The sequence below is a fragment of the Chaetodon trifascialis genome, chromosome 6 (genome assembly GCF_039877785.1).
Source record: "Chaetodon trifascialis isolate fChaTrf1 chromosome 6, fChaTrf1.hap1, whole genome shotgun sequence".
NCBI classification, from domain to species: Eukaryota; Metazoa; Chordata; class Actinopteri; order Chaetodontiformes; family Chaetodontidae; genus Chaetodon; species Chaetodon trifascialis.
In genome coordinates, this window is record NC_092061.1 from 2638810 (window position 1) to 2657523 (window position 18714).

Genomic DNA, 18714 nt, shown 5'->3' on the forward strand with positions numbered 1-18714 from the left:
ACCAGAACTTTTTATCAATCAGAGACACGAGGTGTAACGTGTTAACGAGCTTTAGAGTTACCTGGATTCTCATGAGATCACACAAGCGAGAATCCATCTCGCCAGGCTCAGGTTATGCACTTGAGTGGTTTGGACCAATCAGCATGCCATGAGGAAGTGCTGGCAGCTACGGGCGGGCGTGATTTAGGTGTGACCACATATCTCCACCCCCCCATTACAGCGCCCAGCAGCAATTCAGCTCATTCTCATATTGGCACCTCTGTGACAGGGAATAAAGTGCCCTTTCTATAAGGTCTCTTAATTTTTTAATGAGGTACCTGCTGAAGTGGCACCAGTTCGTCCCGTCCACCTGACCCTCGCCGCGATCTCCCGCCACCTCCCCTTTTAAGCCGACACTTCCTGGAGCAGGTCCACTATCATAGCAGCCATCAAGTAAATCAGCCACAGCCAGCAGTAATGAGCAGATCAGATCTCTGACCGGCGTGTACCTCAGAAAGGGCACCCGCTGGAGAGGGGGCTGTGTGCGCCACGCACCGCAGCCGCCTTCATCCAGTCAGCGGGGAAGAGACGAGGAAGAGGGAAAAGGGAAGACAAGGGAGGAACTGGCTCATTCTTGGAGGAGCAAGAATTGGAAGAGAAGGGATCAAGAGAGAGACCCTCATTAAAAGGCAGTGTGTTGGCTTCACAACCATCCCACCACTTCAATGTGCTGTCATGCGGTGATGTATCGCTCTGCATGGTGCTACCAAGGCCTTTATTCCCACTCTCCTCCATGTTTCTCGCTTCTAGCCAATTAAACGCCCACTGGAATAGAAGAGAGGAAGTGCCACATTGAGCATTGCACAATGTGGAGAGAGGAGCTGATGAAAGGACATGTCTCTTTTAGTCTGCTTAATAGCTTCAGGACACTGTCTGAGTGGCATTTAATGTCTACAGCAGATAATTCACTGTCCCCCTGCTCCCATTTCACTTTCCTCACACGTACGCACAGTTTATCACCCAGAGATGAAAATGTTTATCAGAACTATGAATATTCATTTACCATAGGTTAGTTGACTATTGGCATACTTCGCTGCCCCTTCTTTATGCATTTGCTCTTGAAATGACATGAAAGATCATAAAGAGGCTCGTGTGCAGTGATAAGTCATCAATTACGGCGGTAAAAGCACCAGATTAGGTGTCATGGCTTCTCGGGTTTTTACTGCCTCGACTTGCGCGTTTGGGTTTATTTGGATGCTCCTGGCTTTAGCTCAGCCTCAACAATGCCGGCCTGACACGAATAGGTGTACACACTAAGTGTATACACTGTTTACCACCTTCTCCTCTCTGCTGCCCCATGAATAATGCAAGCCCTCAGATCCCCAACTCAACACTGTGCTTGACCTGTTCATTTGTTGCCGGAGCCGCGGTGTCGGGTCAGAATGTGGATGTGTTAGCGCAGGGCAGCAGCAGAGGCTAATCGCAACTCCAGGACGGGCAGCTTCGCTACTTCTCATGCTGCCGGTGTCACTCAGGCTGACACCATAAATCTCACTTATTTTCAGATCCAAGCGAGACACAGGCAGAAATTACGGCCCAGAGCACATTACCAGCCACAGCGGCGTGCTGAATGCTAACAGAGAGATCCCTGATAAAGCAGACAGGCAGTTCTCTCACAGATTATTGAGCAAAAAGACTCCTGTCTGTGAGACTTGAAGGCCCAGATTGGCTCGTAGCTAAAGCGCAAACACAGGCATCAACAGTTGGGAATCAGTTGAACGGCAAAGCTCTGCAGTATGCAGAGAAACTTACAGGAAGTGCATTTGTACATGAGTATTATCTGCCTCCTTATGCATGCATGTCAGCGCGGGGGTGCAGGGACGTGAAGGACAGGACGATGAGACAAACTGAGCTTGGTTCACGTAAACGTGCTCTGATCAGTGCTGGTTTTTGCCTCTGCTTCATGGGAGGCCTCCTGAGGTGGTTAACTGTGACCTCAGCGCTCACAGGTGAAGGCTGCAGGCTGCAGGTGCTTCAGGCTGTGGATCCTTCTTCCTCTGCGTGGTGCTCAGTAATTCTGTATACACCAAGAAAAGCACATAATGATGGGGTCTTAATTTAACATTATTACATAATCCTGAGGACCCATGTCAAAGAGGGCCCTACGAGGGGCCGTAAATCATGTGTTAGCGTCCAGCTTTAAGGCATTCTGCTGCCCTAAAGGGCTGATTTGGGCCTGGGAAAAGCAGTGCGACTGCTCTCCATACTGCCCCGATGAACATGCAATAAGCTCCCCCGTACAAGTCAGTGATGCTGTATAAGTGAAATAATCCATTCATAGCATCGCACTGCTGATAAATAATGCACTCTGCGTGGTGGGCTGTGCTTCAACACCGTCGCCGTCGCTCATGGATTATCTCCTAACGAGTCACTGCCGCGTTAATCTTGAAACAACAGATAAAAATGTGGGACGTTAGCAACAAGCTCAGTCTGCACTGCAGTTTCTATGAAAACGTGGTGTTCAACAGCATCTTTACGTCCTTCCAGCGACACTCTTAAAAGCACTGCATGGTGCACCTTTCGATGCTCTAAGATAAAGCTTTGGAAGAACAAAGCAGCAGCAGAACGCTGGTTAAAAAGCATCTCAGGCTGTATGTGGTCACGTTTCCAGCTTCACAGGCCCCAGATTTCCCTCACTGTAAGAGTAAGGCTGCTGATGTGCACCGCTGGCCTCCATTTGATGTTTAATTGTGCTGTCTGTGTCTGAGTGTGGACCACTGATGCATCACTGGAGGATCCCGCTGTGGCTTATTACTGCCAGGCCCTGCTCTCTGCCGCTCTCAACCTGCTGGGTCATCTCCAGCTGCTGTAATCTAACATTATCCTCCGCCTTCACCGGGTCCCAGCCATTTACCCCATCATGTATTATAGATGACCCTCTGGAAATGGAGGAATCCCAGCAGACGCGGAATTAATTTACAGCAACCCTCGATTTTAAGGGGAATTGAATCAAAGTCAGCGGCACAGGGAGGGGGGGTTTATTGCTATATAACACTGTCACAGTCTATAAAATTGTAATGAAAAGCCATTTGAAGATTAAGTGTTTTTTTTGTGTGATTCATTGGTATCTCTTGGCTCAACTAATAATCATTTCACTCCAAAGCTGAGCGGCCTCAGTAATTGATGCTTACAAACGACCGGGCTCCTTTCAACCAAACTTAATCCTCCTTTTCTCTTGTTGAACGGCGCCGATTCACAAGCTCACAAACACAGAGGAGAGCCTTCAGAATCCGAGCTAACAGGATGTGCGTCCCGGTTACAGCGGCGTCCACCTGAACGTGGCGACAGGAAGTCAGGCCCTGTGCGTTGGCCCCGTCTGCTCTTGTCAGGTTCAGCGACATTATTCGAAATGAACGTGACGTTTTATTCCACCGGCGTCACCCTGGAGTCAGATTTTCTCTGTTAGAAGAGAAAGAGCAGTCACCGCCTCAGTAGAATAGCAGTGAAGTGTCTTCAGTGCTGCAAAACTTCAATACAGCCGATAAAGAAAGAGAAAAGAACAGAGTCTTGGGGTTCCTGCCCATTGAAATGAGGGAAATGTGAGCGGGGCTTTTGTGTAAGACCATCCCCGAAGCAGAATGAAAACAGCTTACAATGAGAGACTTTTGTCACGCCGTACAATTAGCTAAAGTCATTTCAGTTCCCCAACAGCAAGACGGCTGCGCTCGTGGTATAGCACCAGTATTTAGAAGTACACTTTGACCTCAATGGCAGCTGCTTAATGTGCTGCCCGTGGTTCCATAGCAATCTGTGTAATTGAAGTGCAAGTTCTTTGGGCTGAATAAGCGGAAGAGACAATCCAATGTGCGCGGGTGACTTCAGAGAGCAAAAGTTAACTCAAACTCATCTTAATTGGCCCCAATTATCTGCTGTGACAATGCCGCAGTGTGTGCGTGTGTGTATGTGTAATGAAAGGTTAGGATTTATGTTCAGAGTGATGAAGCTGTGCCGTTGAACTTAAAGAAGCGGGGCTGTCTAGACCACAGAGGTCACTCGCTAATACAGTCCAGGGCAGATCGCAGCATTGCTGCTTTTTACAGAGAGCCTCAAGCTGATTAGCCGCTAACTGCTAATTTACACACAGTGTTCCTGAAAGAGTCCTGGCGGGTTAAGTCTCACCATCAGTTTCAGCCAGTTCATGTACTGTATGATTCTGCCCTACAAAGCCAAAATGCATCACACAGCCAACTGAAAGCTGAAGCAGGAGAGCTGTGTGAGGTGGAGGCTACCTGGTGAGGCAGCCATGACTCACCTTAGCCCAACTGCCATCGTGGTAGTTCATTATTCCTGCAAGGCAGCGACTAAAGTAGGGTGAGCATATCTTCAAACCCCCAGACCAGGACCCCTAAGTGTACCACAGGTTCATGCATGTGTCACAGGTGTTTTCATTAGGACAGGTGGACAGTTATTCCAGTGCCTTCACAGGCGTCGCAGCCTGGTGTGCCAATGACTCACTGCTAGCAGCAGCATTGACAGTGACACACTGAATGACTGACACACACACGTAGACAAAGCAGTGCTGAGTTCAGGTGTGCAGTGTTTTATTCATGTTTTAATGTTGGGTTAGGTAAAAATCAGTGGGACAGAATATTAAGACGCGTGTCAGCTTTGAAAACAAGCAGTATAATTGGTGTGAAAACGTGAATATTTTAGTGTTTTACGGATATTTCTCGAGTCTCTGGACTCTCAAACCGGGACGTCTGGTCACTTTAAGATAAACTGCTGTTAACCATGTTCATCTTAGCTTTTGCCTGCAGTGGAATTCAAGTGGTTTCATTGAGGTTAAACTGCCTTTATGTATGTATATTACATGTATTAAATTGTAATTGAATATATTTTTATTGATCCTAACATAGATATTTGTAGAAGACACACAGGAAAGCAGAAATGCCTTCAGTTGATCCCTCTGTGTCCATGCATAAGGCTGTTTAATGGGTGAGACAGCTGACAGAGCACAGCTGGACACCGAATGGTCTCCTTCCTTGAAGGTCGGCCAACACACAGCAAACTATCTGCATTTCAGTCATTAGAAGTTTTGTGGCAGCGCTTGTTACGTCAAATCGAGGCATCACAACCACTGGTAATTCACTGCTTTAATGTCTTGAACCCTTTGTCTTAACGTTGTAGGGCAGCACTGTTCTTACTGTTAACTTCGAGGGAGAGAAAAGAGGCCAAGCGTACGGCTGAAGGTAGAGACGGCGTTCACTGTGTCCTCCAGTAAAAGGCAGAGTTTGAGACGTCTGCTGGCAGCGCTCTCACTGAGCAATTACACATGCACAAGGAAGGCAATCACACCCGCCACGGAGGCTGCAGAGAGAGCCTTCAAACTGCTGCGGATCCAGGACAACATGAATAAAAGCTGGATCAACCCCGGCTTCATTACTGATGATGTGTGTGAGCAGAGCGGCAAATGATCCTGTGAAGGCCAGAACTCAAAAGGACTCAAACGCAGCAGCGATCACACAAAGAGACTGAAGTCCAAAAAGTTCCCCAGTTTACTTAAACGCTCGAGGTCGTGAAAGAAACAGGCAGTCAGCACAAACAAAGCAGACGAGGAGCCGGCAGAACAAAAACTGTCCCAGAGTCAAAAGTAAAGCATCGAGCTCACAGAGCGTCAGACGAGAATCAAATCCAAGACCAGGCGGAGGTCAGAGGAAGCGCAGAGGAAGCGCAGAGGAAGCGCAGAGGAAGCGCAGAGGAAGCGATAACGGCTGCACGGCGAGCGAGACGCTGCGGCAGACACGCTGATGGCAGGAAGTAAAACAAGCCGAATCCAAGAAGGCAAAAAACTTCAAATTAAAACAGGAACAACCACAGTGAGTGGAGCGCCTCAGTGTTTTGTATTTTCCTAATTACTTTCCCAATAATTAAACAACCCTCACATAGCTGCACTTAATTTCATATTTAGAAACGTACAAACTCAAAGGTTCAACGCGCACCAAACGCTGCATGTTGCCTCTTTAAAAGAAAGCCGATGAGACTGAAGATGAGCAGCGGACCTGACGGAGGAATTTAAATGACAGAAAGACGCTCTCTGAGCTGCTGTCACACCAGCTGCCATCACTCATTAACCGTCCGCCCAGCAGTGCTGCTCATTTACCCAATAATCCCTCATTGAGCAGCGATTGTGCAAAGCCTCTTTAGGTCATTTTCAGTGCTTCTGTGCTCATCTCTCTCCCTCTCTGTCTGCAGGACTCTGAGATCCTCAACACCGCCGTGCTGACTGGGAAGACGGTGGCCGTGCCGGTGAAGGTGGTGACCGTGGGAATAGACGCCTCAGTCATCGACGTCTCCGAGGCGGTCAGGTGCCGCTCCACGGACGAGGATGTGGTCAAGGTGAGTGATTGTGTGTTTTTAATGTGTGCTTAAGGACAGGTGGAGGTGCTGAAAAGTCTGAGAAACTCTGATCTGTGTGGACGCTCTGACCTTCCTCAGATGAACTCTTAACAAACAGAAATGTCAGATTTACGTCTTGTTGCCTGGCGCTCTTCTCATGACGTCATCTCGCTGCGTTCTCTTCTTCTGTGGTGCCATGATGGCGCCCGGCTGGAAAATTGGCTCCACCAGGTTTTTATCTCGATGCGTCCGACTCCTAATATTTGCATTATGATGGTGGATGAAAATGCGTGTTTATTTGCATTTTCTCTCTGAAAATTCGGTGCAAATTTGCGGTTTTATTGCTTCTCTGACTAAAACATGCCTTCGATTGACTTCAAGTCCATTTTTGCTGATGTTTTCAGCGACCTCTTCCATCATGTCAGTGCAGTTAAGTCAGTGATCCTTGTAGACCCATTTTTATTCTATTCATATTAATTAAATATCCATACATTTCTATATGAATATACCAATAAATGACTCATTTAGAATCAGTGTTGTCTGTTTACAGAAGAGTCCGTCCTGGTTATCAGAGCAGCTCAGCACAGCAGCTCTCAGTTAATATCAAATCAAAGTGAATTAACAAACGAGCGCTCAGTGACTGACACTCATGCAGCTCAGGAGCTGTGACGCCTTACAGACAATGCATTAAAGCTTATGTGAAGGATAGATGAGAAGATTTTCTATGTTTAGCACATCTATATAAATCCTCCAGAAAGGATAAACAAACAGCAGCAAACAACATGAAAGTGTGTGTTTGATATGCAGCGACTGCTGACAGTTTGCTCAAGTTTGCCTTTATTTTTAGAGCCCCTTTCAAACCCGGGGCACCAGGCGCGGCACAATAAACAGGCCCTTACAGTGTTAGAAAACGGAGCCGGGTATCAGCGGCTTTGCTCTCCAAACAAAAGAAGTCGCTCTCCAGCAGAATCTCAATGACTCTGTAATGATCTACAGAAGGAAGAGCAGAGGAGATGTGACGTTGTCTGTGGTCTGTTTCCAAGAGGCTCAGGCAGATCGAGAAGCAGCTCGCCGCTGCGCCCAGAGCTCCTTCCAGTCGCGCTTCCTGTCAGCCTGTCGAGATCAGAAAGGGTGGAAGGATGCAGCGAGTCAGGCCCGCGTAATGTCCGCTAATGAGCCGTAATGAAGCAAAATCAAAATTCGAGGAGCAGATTTTGCCACATCGATCCACTTTATCGCGTGTGATGAGCGAGTCGGGGACGGTTAAGTGAGTTCCAGCAGAGATGTTTAAGAAGAGCTTTCAGCTCCGCCGCTGATATCTGCAGGTCAGAGGAAGCTCACTGCGAAGCTCTCCTCTAATCATGTATGTAAACATGACTAATTTATCTAATTTTGACCTGGGGAATTAGCGAAAACACACAGTGACATTAAACCTGAATAATGAATGACTGCACACATTAGATTATGCTTCTTCTATCCACTCGTGGCCTTATAATTATGCTGAATTTGAAAGAAATACCTCAGGTCACACGCTTTTTCTTTGCAGGAGTGCGTTGCTTCAGCGGATCTCATCTGACGTGTATAGGCTGAAATGAAGCTCTGCATTATTCTGCATGCACATGTTGTTCTTTGTGGGTTTATAGTTTTGACAGCTCAATTTAGGGCCAGTGTGCAAAGCCCGCTTCACCGAGGCCGAGCGGGATGAGCTGGATTACAGGAGCATCTAATGGCTCATCTGCTATACTGCACATGTACGGTCATGTTCCAGCTCTGTGGGCTGCAGCCAGGACGCTTTAGAGGGCTGAACCTGCAGGCAAGCGTCTTTCAGCGCACTGTTTTGGTTCAGCCGCTGTCCTCCACCTGTTCAAGGTTAGCAACTAGCTGAGGAGAGATTACAGCAGCAAGATAAGCAGATGTTTCCAGATGAACGAGGGTCTCATCTTCCAGAAGCGTGCAGCTGAATCAGGGGCTTCTGAGCTCCAGGAGAGGACGCTGAAGGACAGCCTGTAGTCATACAAACAGACCAGCATTGTCAGAATGGACAGAAACAGAAGACAAACACATGTGCGGTCAGCGTGGAGACGTTCAGTCCAGATGTTTCCCTCAGGAGACGGTGAAGACCAAAAACAGAGCGTGAACGTTGGATTGAAGGTCCTGGTGGCCACAAACATGGGGCCAAATAATTCATAACGTTTCTCTTCCAGTTTATTAAAATGAGATCTGTGTCCAGATAAGTTCTCCAGACACTAAATGATCCGATCTTTGTGCTTACAGCCGGTGTCTTTAGTGCGCATTGAGATCAGATCCTTCAGAGGAGGCAAATCAGCCCCAGACTGCCTTCAAAAGTCTGAGCTGTTGAGTTTAGAGAAACTTTATGAACAAATTCTTCATTATTTTGTGAATTAATTATGACTTTCTTTGCATGAAAATACTCAGTTTGTCCTGGAGTGTTGCCGTGCTGCAGATTATTACCTCCACTCGTGCTCAGACACATCCGATCACGTTCTGATGGTGACGTGTTTTTCCTGATCTGGATAACGAGCGTGGACACAGGTCACATTTTGAAAACAGGAGTAAATGGCTTCTGAGTCAGTGCTGTGATCACAGTTATAGAAGAAATAAACTCTGACTGCAGCTTTAAAACGATGTGAATTCAGTTTGAAATGAATCCTTTTGCTTGTTTCTGTGTCACTCTTTCAACAGAAAGCTCCAAACTTTCTCTTCATGCTTCCGTTTTCTGGCATGTGTTGTTTCTGTCGTCACCTTTGACTCTAAAAACTTTTTTTCTTACAGAAAGAAAACGTGCTGCAGTCGCTCGCTCGTAACAGGAACACAGAAACAGCAAATCAACAGCACAGACACGTTCCACAGTTATGTTCTGTATTAATGCGTTTCCATGTTAACCGTGGAACGTACTCGCTCAAGGTCGTGCTACGAGCAGGCTCTTACGGCGGAAGCGCTGCCTCCAGCAGGGCTGTTAGAATATTTACAGACCTTCCTCTCGCATTGAAATGAGCGCTGCAGCTTATGCAGAGGAGTCTGAGCGGCTTAATTGCTTCTGTCAAGCCAACTCTGTGTACGAGCTGGAGACGGGCTCACCCCGCCGTCATGCTCCCTTCTCCCATCGCTCATATCTGCCGTGGATTCTGTCTGTCTGGTGAGCTGTTAATTTCCTGGGCTAGATCCAGAGACAGCCTTAATGTCCTCTGTAAGTATTCTCCCGTTAGCTGCCTAATGTGTCTGATTAATGTGGCAGCGGATCCTCCTGGACGTTTATGATACTTTGTGAATCAGAATGACGGTGGGGGTGTAATTCGCAGAGACAGCCCCACCCTCGCACTTCCCGCCGAGAGGGTGCAGAAGGGGTTAAAGGGACCGCTGATTAATTGGGGGTGTCTTTGTATGTTATAATATTGATTTGGAGCTGTGTCGGCCAATAATACGGCACAGCAGGGCGGCGTAACGGCGTCAGCGTAATGTGCCGCGATGGCTCCATGCATGTTTTCCATAATTGTTTCTGCTTAGATCGTTTGGGAGGAGATCAAAGAAACGCCAGCAGGTAGTTAATGAGCTGCATGTTAATAAATCCCACTCGTTTAACACACTTTCCCTAAACTGACTGTACTGATCGTTCACGTCCTGGTTAGATGCCGTTGACCTGACGCTCTCACACGTCAGAGACTCAAGTTGTGAGGAAAGTCAAAGACGAAGAGGCCGTCAGCCGGCTGAGTGCAGCGAGAGGACCGATAAGGAGCAGGGACTCCTCTGACGTCTTTATCAGTTCAAACACACGCTCGCACTGGGAGCCCAATCTGCTCCATGACTGACTGCAGCCAGGGGAGCAGCGCCGCCCTTGTAGAAACGTTCAGAAGCTTCATTAAGCAACTCTGTCACTGTTAGGCTGCAGCGCCGCGCAGCATTAGTACTGCTACGTGTGCTCTTTATTGGCTGGAATAACGTAGAGCAAATACCATGGATCCTGCACGTGTCCGCTGGAGAGTTCAGGACTGGCACCAGGACGCCGGAGGTCTGGAGGTTACCTGCAGCAGGAGGTGCTCGTCTGCAGCTCAGGCCAGCCAAAGTCCCACGGAGGTCACATCAGTTCGTCTCCAGCAGCCAGGATAAAGGAAAAGGTGTCAGAGCAGGAGTCAGACAGCGAATTTAACAGTAATTTGAAAATGAAAAGAGAAGGAGAGTCAGTGAGGAGAGAGGTTTATCTAAAGGGGATGTTTGCAGTGACACGCAGGATTTTTAAGGATTCACATGAAGGGAAGTTTGTTTGGAGGATGTTTGATGGGTCAAGATGACGAGAAACCAGTCGATCATCGTGGAGCGAGAATCAAAGAGCCAGAGAGCCAGAGCCCTGAAGATCTGTGAATTTAGAGATCATATCTGTGAGGAGTGTTTGGGATCAGAGGGAAGAGAGAAAGCAGCGGTCAGCGCTGTCAGCGAAGGCCGAGTCATTTCAGGATATCTGAGGTGTTTGACAGGACTCTGAGACAGACGGAGGACGGCGCTCCGGCGTTTGGCTTCTGAAGGATAATTACCAGAGAGAGCATTTCTTGACTGCGTGTGCCATGTGAGGCCGTGAGACAGCTCCGCTCAGATGTTCCTGTTGCCAGGAAGGTGGACGTGTTGCAGCAGTTTGTAGAGGAGTCAGAAGATGTGGGCGATGCAGGAAGAACGATGGCTGCAGGGAGCGCGAAGAAGAGCAAGCAGAGTGCCTGCACCTGGAGGAGACATCAGGCAGGATCTGCAGAGTGTCCAACAAGAAGGAAAAGTCAGAGCAGAGACGGAGAGAAACGAGGAAACGGTGGCAGAGCAGAAGGAACCACGACTTTTATCTGCATGGCCGTTAACTGTGCTGTTACACAGGACATGTCAGAAAGGGTTTAGATGAGGATCCTTGAACGTGGCGCACGTCTCTAAAGACGAGCTTGATGAGACACCGAGGGGAAGATTTACACAAACGCACACAGTTAAGTCTGAGGTACAGAATGGACAGCGTGGTTTCACTGTGGGGCTGTTACGTCCAGCAGGGGGCAGTAATGCAACTTACATTGATGCCAACTGCTGTAAAACTCAGAAGAAGAAGAAGACTTTGACTCAGTGCCTGTGATTCAAACCACTCTGTGTCCTGTTGTTTTGACTGCTCTTCATCATTTCCAGCTCCTCCTTTCTTTAAATGCAGAGTGAGCGGGAGCACAAAACAACTGTTAACGTTAGCACGCTAGTATCATCAAAAAACACATTTCCTCACACACACATGAAAAGATTTGTTTAAAATTGAAGACAAAGTGACAGGATGAATGAATGAATACCTTCAGGACATCATGCGTTCACACCATCGCCGTCGCGGTACGTGTTCTTACATCACGTTTGTTTAGTGACGGCGCACAGGTGGATCTGCATGGATGCAAACAGGGAACGACTAGAAGGCCTTTGATGGCTGTTCTGATGGAGCCGACACTGTGAAACACGTGTTCAAGCACATAAAGGCCACGAGTTTGAGTGCAGGGTGTAAAATCAATGCAGCGAGTCTCCAAACATCTGCTTTCATTTATACAAACCGTCCAAATTCACCTTCCAGAGAAGAATCTGCTGGAGGTGACGTGAAGTGGAGGGAGCTCCCACAAAGCAATAGAATCTGTCACACACACAAAGTTTTCTGGTCACAGAGGATATCCTCCACGGCTTCATGATGAATGGCTGTTTATGGTTTTATCTCGCTGTGGAGAAATAACAGAAAAAAAAAGATATTTCCCCAGACCATCTAATTCCATCTGGTTCCAGCCGCGGTCGTCCGCTAGATGATGGGATCAATGGGATTGACAGAGAGCCCAAAAATACAGCGTATCTCTGCTTAAGACACGCTGATTAATTACCTCTCAGAGTGTGTGTGTGCGTGTGTGTGCGTGTGCGTGTGTGTGTCTGCTGGATATCCCCCTCGAGGTCCTCTGCATGCGTTCGTGCACGCTGTGTGTTTGTAACGCCTGCACGCCGCATCATGAGGTTTTTAAAGAGACGGAGACAGAAAGCCAGAGCGGAGTTTCTGGACATTAATCAAACGCTGGTACGAGTGAAGACAGAAGCGTGGGGGAGGCTTCAAACACAGTGAGCAACATGGAGCTGTGTCTTTGGACAAAATTGGCCGGCTCATTCCATTTGTAAAGCAATTTATGAAACAGATGGCTTTGAATTCGGTCATTTTACCCAGAGACGACTGCTCTCCTCGTACTAGTTTCCATCTGCTGGTCCTTCTTTTAGCTGTAGGCAGAGCTGTAATGGAGGCGCAGACCACGACCTGTTCTCCCTCAGGTTCAAAGATGTCCTTTCCGCCCCCCTCCCTCTTTTCCTGAGTGTGGAGCAGACAGAGGACCTTTCATCTTGTTCAAAGTAGTTATAGGAGTAGTGTATCAGTGCAGAGCTCAGAGTGTAAAGCCTTCTAATCAACGCGCAGGCCGGCCCGTACAGTACATTCACCGAGCCGACCGTCACAAGAGCTCGGCTTAAACACTGTCTCTCTTAATCCTCCCCTCTCCTCCCACGCAGGTGTCAGACAGGTGTGACTACGTTTTCGTCAACGGCAAGGAGATGAAGGGCAAGGTGAAGATGATGGTGAACTTCACCTACGGATACCTGAGCGCTCAGCTGGAGCTCAACGTGTGGATCCCTCGGCTCCCCCTGCAGATCGAGGTGTCAGACACGGAGCTGAGCCAGATCAAAGGGTGGCGGGTGCCCATCATGGCCAGCAGTCAGAGGTACGGTGCTGCACGCGGCCGGCCGGCAGGTACGAGGCGTTGAGTCTCACCGAACGCCTTCAGTCTGCCAGGCGAGTCGTCAGCTCGCTCACTGATGAAACATCTTCTGGTTCAGCCGCCATCTCTCTGCGTTTGTCAGATTAAACAGAAGCAGATGTTTATGTTTATTAACGGCAGATAAATCATTGGAAGGTATGTGTTTGTCTGATTGGATGAAACCTAAATTGACTCAGTCTTTCAACATCCTGCGTTTTCTCACTTGCTCAGTGTCATCTGTCATTGAACGGATCGAGTGGAGAGGTAATGCACTTCTTTCCGCGTCGCTCTCGTAGATTTCGCGTGCAGCAGCCGCTCATCAGCAGGGTTTGATTCGCCGCGTAACAAACAGCCTTTATTTCAGGTCATGTCTTCGATTTCAGCAGTGGCAGCCTCAGATAAGATAATGATGAGACGTGTGACTGAACACCTCTCCACCTGTCTCCTCCTGACTTCTTGCTGACAGTTTTTGGCTGATAACAAAATGGCTGACCTGTGCAGTACGGCCTGTCATTACGGCCGGCTTAAGGCGGCCTGCCATCGCGCCTTCAGTCGACAGTAGGACGGGACATTATTAGAGCTGTCTGGAGGTCAGAGCTCCCCCCGGGGCCTCATCACTATCAGCACCTCTGCCAACGCCGCTGTGTAGTGCTCCTCTGCAACTGTTGAAATCCATCAGTTGATGGAGCAGCTATCAGCCTACCTGTAGTAATTACTTCTGGAAAAGCGTCGAGGTTGGACTTGGACTCGGAGTCATCCCACGCAGCAGTGTGGCGACTCTAATTATCCCTGCTCCCCTCTTATTTTGAGTGACAGAGGTACAGCTTGCGACTAATGCTGTGGCTTGTCGGGGATGTTGCTGCTCTCCCGCCTGCTGCTATGCCTTTATCAGCGGGGACAGCCGGGCTGCGTTGTCATTGTTGACGCCAGCCCCGCCGCTGATGGGCTGCACGCTGCTTTCTTTCTCCCTGTCTTCCGCCCGTCTTTGTTTATCACGGGATAACAGGCGTGACCTTGCAAAGCAGCACTATGCTTGTTGGCGAGAATGGGCATCGGTCCACCGTCCATAAGCCCACGAGGAGCAAGCGGCGGGACCGTCCTCTATCGGCCAGACCGGCACGCCGTGGAGGCAGGCGGGGAGGGAAAGAGACATCGGGCCTGTAAGTGGGATGGCTGCAAAGTCCTCCTCACACAGGTTTTGAGTGACGCTGCCTGTATGGCTCACCTCTTCCCTCCCTAAGCCCTGTCAGAACAGGGACAAGATAAGCCTCCGCAGACAGCAAACCTAAGTGTAGGCGTAGCACTCAGGCGTGCACCACTCCTCCAACACGTCTCTCAAGATATGCTCAGTATGTTCAGATTCCTATTTCCCCTTTTGCTTTGTGCTGTCTTAAGAAATCTCTCTCGGTTGCTGTTGTTACTGCGTGTTGTTCCACGCACGCCGACGTGTCTGAAGCTGTGTGTTCGCCCTCTGCTGTAGAGCGAGCGGCTGCAACACTCGAACAATGAGAAACAATCAGCCGCTGTCAGATGGATCATTTCTGTACATACAGAAGCCGCGGCGCCTATTTCTGTCCAAATGACCTTCGTCATGTTATTGTAGCAGAAAATGAAATGCAGCAAAACGCCAAAACAAATACGCCGCACGATCCATGGGGCACAACAGAAATAAGCGTGACACACACTCATTAATATGCAGCATCTCCTCTGAAGTCAGAACCGGGCTTGAAAGTGAATGAAGCGGAAAGAAGAATTGCTTTGTGAAGCAGGTTGTTCTCGGTGCTCGGTGTGATTTGTTTATTAGATTAACCTTAGATTAGATTTGGAGATGGCTGCATAAGCGCCGGCGCATCAGATTTATGGCTGGACTTCACCATCGGCTTGTTTATTCCTGAATCCGCTGCACCTGACTGATACCTGCGCGCATAAATGTCTTTAGAAACCTGCTCTTGAAACACTGATTCAGTCCATATCTAAGCACGCACTCCTGTAACATCAGCGCCATTTGTCAGTTCATTAGCCGTGAATGTCAAATAACAAAGTGTGTTTACGCTCAGAACATTCGCAGTGTGACTCAAAAGGATTTCACCAAAGCAATCAGCGGTGGGAAACTTTCAATTACTGCCACTGGAATAAATTGGAAGATGGTGAGTGAAATCATCGGCAGGTGTTTTTTTCTCCTCTGTATGTAATATGTAAATGAGCGGAGAGACAAGAGAGCAGGAATTTATGAAAGGGAACAAAAATGTAAAAAATTCATAAATGACAAACTTTGTTAGTCGGCTGGAATAAAGCCTGGATGTGTGAGTCAGTGCTGCGTGTTATTCAGCTGGCAGCTCTTTTGTTTGGATCGGAGTCTGAAGGTTGCCCTTTCATTAGCCTGCGTGGACTGAGGTGACCTGGGAGGACGCTCCATGTTTCACCGACCTAAAAATACTGTCAACCAGGAGCTCGTCCTCAGCGGGGGATGTGCTGCAGCGTTCCACATCTGTGTGGAAAATTACATAAAAGAGAGTCGGCGCTCATGAATATGCATCGGATGTGTCACGTCGGGCTGATCTGCTGTTTTAATCTGCTCTTTCCAAAATAGTTTTAAAAATGAAACTTTCAGCCGTGATTCAGAGACGCGTCCGCGCTGCCGAGCGAAGCCCAGACTGCAGATCCTCAGACTGATCCCTGCTCCGAATCTGTCCTTCGTCAGGGTGTTGACGTTCCTTCAGCTCGCAGTCGGAAAGCGGCGACGTCACGCGCTTCTGTGCACCAATCAGGATCTGGAAAAAATTCCGTTGACAGGTGGTGAATTTGTTTACTCACTGCCAATCAAATCTAATCAAATCCCACCCACGCAGGCCCGATGAGGCGTCACTTGTTGAATCCCTTTCATCCAGTGCGTCCTCTGTAAACGTCCGTTGGTCCCGCCGGCGAAGGTGTCAAGCCTTAACTGCAGACCTCCCTGTGCTCTCGGCTCCTCTCTGCAGCGTGCAGCTAACGTCTTTATTCTCATGGCTTCGCTCGCAGTCACATTTCTCAGGGGATTCAGACCGAACGAGACAAGCGGAGCGAATAATCACAAGAAAAACAGTTTAAGAGATTCATTTCTTTTCTTCTCTGCTTTATCGTGACCGCAACCTTTGCTGGTGTGTTTGTGTGCAACAGACAGAGGAACAAATGTCGATGATTAGACGGAAAGGCGGCTGTTAAGTCTGCAGTACAGTATATGATTAGTAGCTTTGTTGACAAAACGCTTTTCTGCTTGTAATGCTCCCGACTGTGCCCCCGTGGAAGGCTGAGCAGCTGCACCAGCATTTATTCTCCCACATCAACCGTTCAAACGTTGCTTTCTCAACATCTCAGGCTGCTTTATCTGTTGTTTTCATAAAGCTGTTTGTTGAAGCAAAATAAAAAAAACTGTTATGGGCGAAATCTAATGATATCGCAGCTGTATTGTATCCATTTAAAGGTAGTTTGTCATACTCAAAGCAATTTTCCTGGTGAGAAAGAGCTGAGCCTCTGCTGGCTGATTTGTTGCCTGAAGTAATAAAATTAGATTTGCTAGCAACAGAGCAATCAGGGAGGCTATTAAGTAAAGCAGTAAGGAGGTGTACATCCAGAATTCAGACTGGCCGCTCCAGAACGAGGAAGAAAAATGATGGCCGTGCTCCGGACTGATCCTCTCTTAGTGCTCTGATCAACAATCCTGCATCATTACTGGAGCTCTGTCGGGTAAACATCCCCGCCTGAGTTACAGCCCTGATTCCAAAAGAAGTCTGGATGCTGTGTAAGACATAAATAAAACTGTGAGATGATTGAATCCTTTTTGACACGAACTCAACTGAAAGCAGCACAACGACAATAGATTTAACGTCTGAGCTCATCAGTCTGAATCTGATGCAGCAACACGTTTCAAAGAGGAGGTATGCCCCAAAAACACCTGTTTGGAACAGGTATACAGGCTCATTGGTAACAGCCATGTTAGCGGAATGCTAATGTCCGCATGCTAACATGCTTAAAGTCATAATGCTAACAATGCAAATATAGCAGGTGTGATGTTTACCATGTTTACCATCTCAGTGTAGCCTGTTAGCATGCTAAAAAAAATGCTGATTAGCATTAAACACACAGTACAGCTGAGGATGATGGGAATGTTTTGTCTAGTATGTCTAGTTTGGCAGTTTGATCACACGACAAAGTTTTGGACAAATTCAGGTGTTGACCTGGTGATGTCACTGCCTGTTTACACATCAGGTTTTTTGTTATTGCCAGATCAACACGGGACAGCGAGGACGATGAAGATGAAGACAGACGAGGACGAAGCTGCACTCTGCAGTACCAGCACGCCATGGTCAGAGTCCTCACCCATTTTGTAGCGGAGTCAGCTGATCCTCGAGGCCAGACCAGCTTCATGCTGGGCACTGATTGGCAGGTGGACATCACAGAGCTGGTGTGGGACTTCCTGAAGGTGGAGGACTCCCAGATTGCACAGCTGCTGGACAGGAGGATACTGGTGGGACTCGACATGGGGATGACCACCATCCAGGTAGGCCATGTGTTAGCTGAAAGGAGGGCGGACTAATTATTCTTATTTTGCTTCTCGGTAATCTCAGCACTTCGTTTGGTGAGCTAAATTAAATCAGAATTTGTTGAAAAAGCAGCTAAAACGACCAAAATCAGGCCAACGCTGTAATAAAGCTGAACTGTTCTTGAACTCAGCAGTTGGTTGAGGCGGGCTAAACAAAGAGATCAGAATTCGTCTCCTTCGTCTCCTTACAGAAGCCTTTTTTAAGGCCTCAGTTTCTAAATGTGAGGAGTTTTTATCATTTATTTCTAATAATGTTCGAGCTGTTAGAATGCAGTTATTCCTCCTCGGCAGGCTCTCGCTGACCTTTGGTATAAAACATGTTGCACCCTGCAGCATTTGAATCCGCGTTTAACCGACCTCATCACTGAAATGAAGCTGCCATCACCAAATCCTCATTTTTATCTGTTTATCTCTTGATTTTAAATATCTTCCACCCAGTATCTAAACCCTAAACCTTCCTGGGGAAAAATTAAAAAAGGTCGCAGCTCATCAACAGCTCACAGCACTTCTTAGATTTTCTTTTAGCAGCTGAAACATCTGTTTTATGGTTACTGGATCTTGAACAGCTTCTGATCTGACCATGAGTTTAGCTGAAAGTCTTAAGCACTGAGTTGGCGTATGGCTCCATTTAAATGTCGCCTCTTGGTCAAATCCATTTTCATTTCTATGCAGACGACTCCCGACTAACAGGTCAAAAAACAAACTTGTCTTACAGATGTTAAAACCTGCCTCAAAACGTTCATCGTGGATGCAAACCCCTCCACCAAGCACTTTCCTCTCATGTTGCATCAGACCCTTTGCAGAGATCTTTATCTCTGATGACAAACTAACCTTTGACCATCGTGTGAATTCATTCTGTCGAGCTTTCAGCACCTTTGTAATATCTTGAAAATTGAATCTTTTTATTTCCAGTGAGATTCCAGAAACTTTCATCACATATTTTATTGTGTTTTATTCATTCAT

General features: G+C 47.8%; 1 protein-coding gene across 1 annotated transcript in view; it reads left to right on the forward strand.

The window, feature by feature from the left end:
• Positions 1-18714, forward strand: part of LOC139333108 (transmembrane protein 132C) — a 123317-nt gene that overhangs the window by 97799 nt on the left and 6804 nt on the right. The window contains exons 5-7 of the mRNA XM_070965386.1: positions 6232-6375; positions 12928-13136; positions 17436-17709. Coding sequence (XP_070821487.1) covers positions 6232-6375; positions 12928-13136; positions 17436-17709 — 627 coding nt within the window. The remainder of the gene's footprint in view (positions 1-6231; positions 6376-12927; positions 13137-17435; positions 17710-18714) is intronic.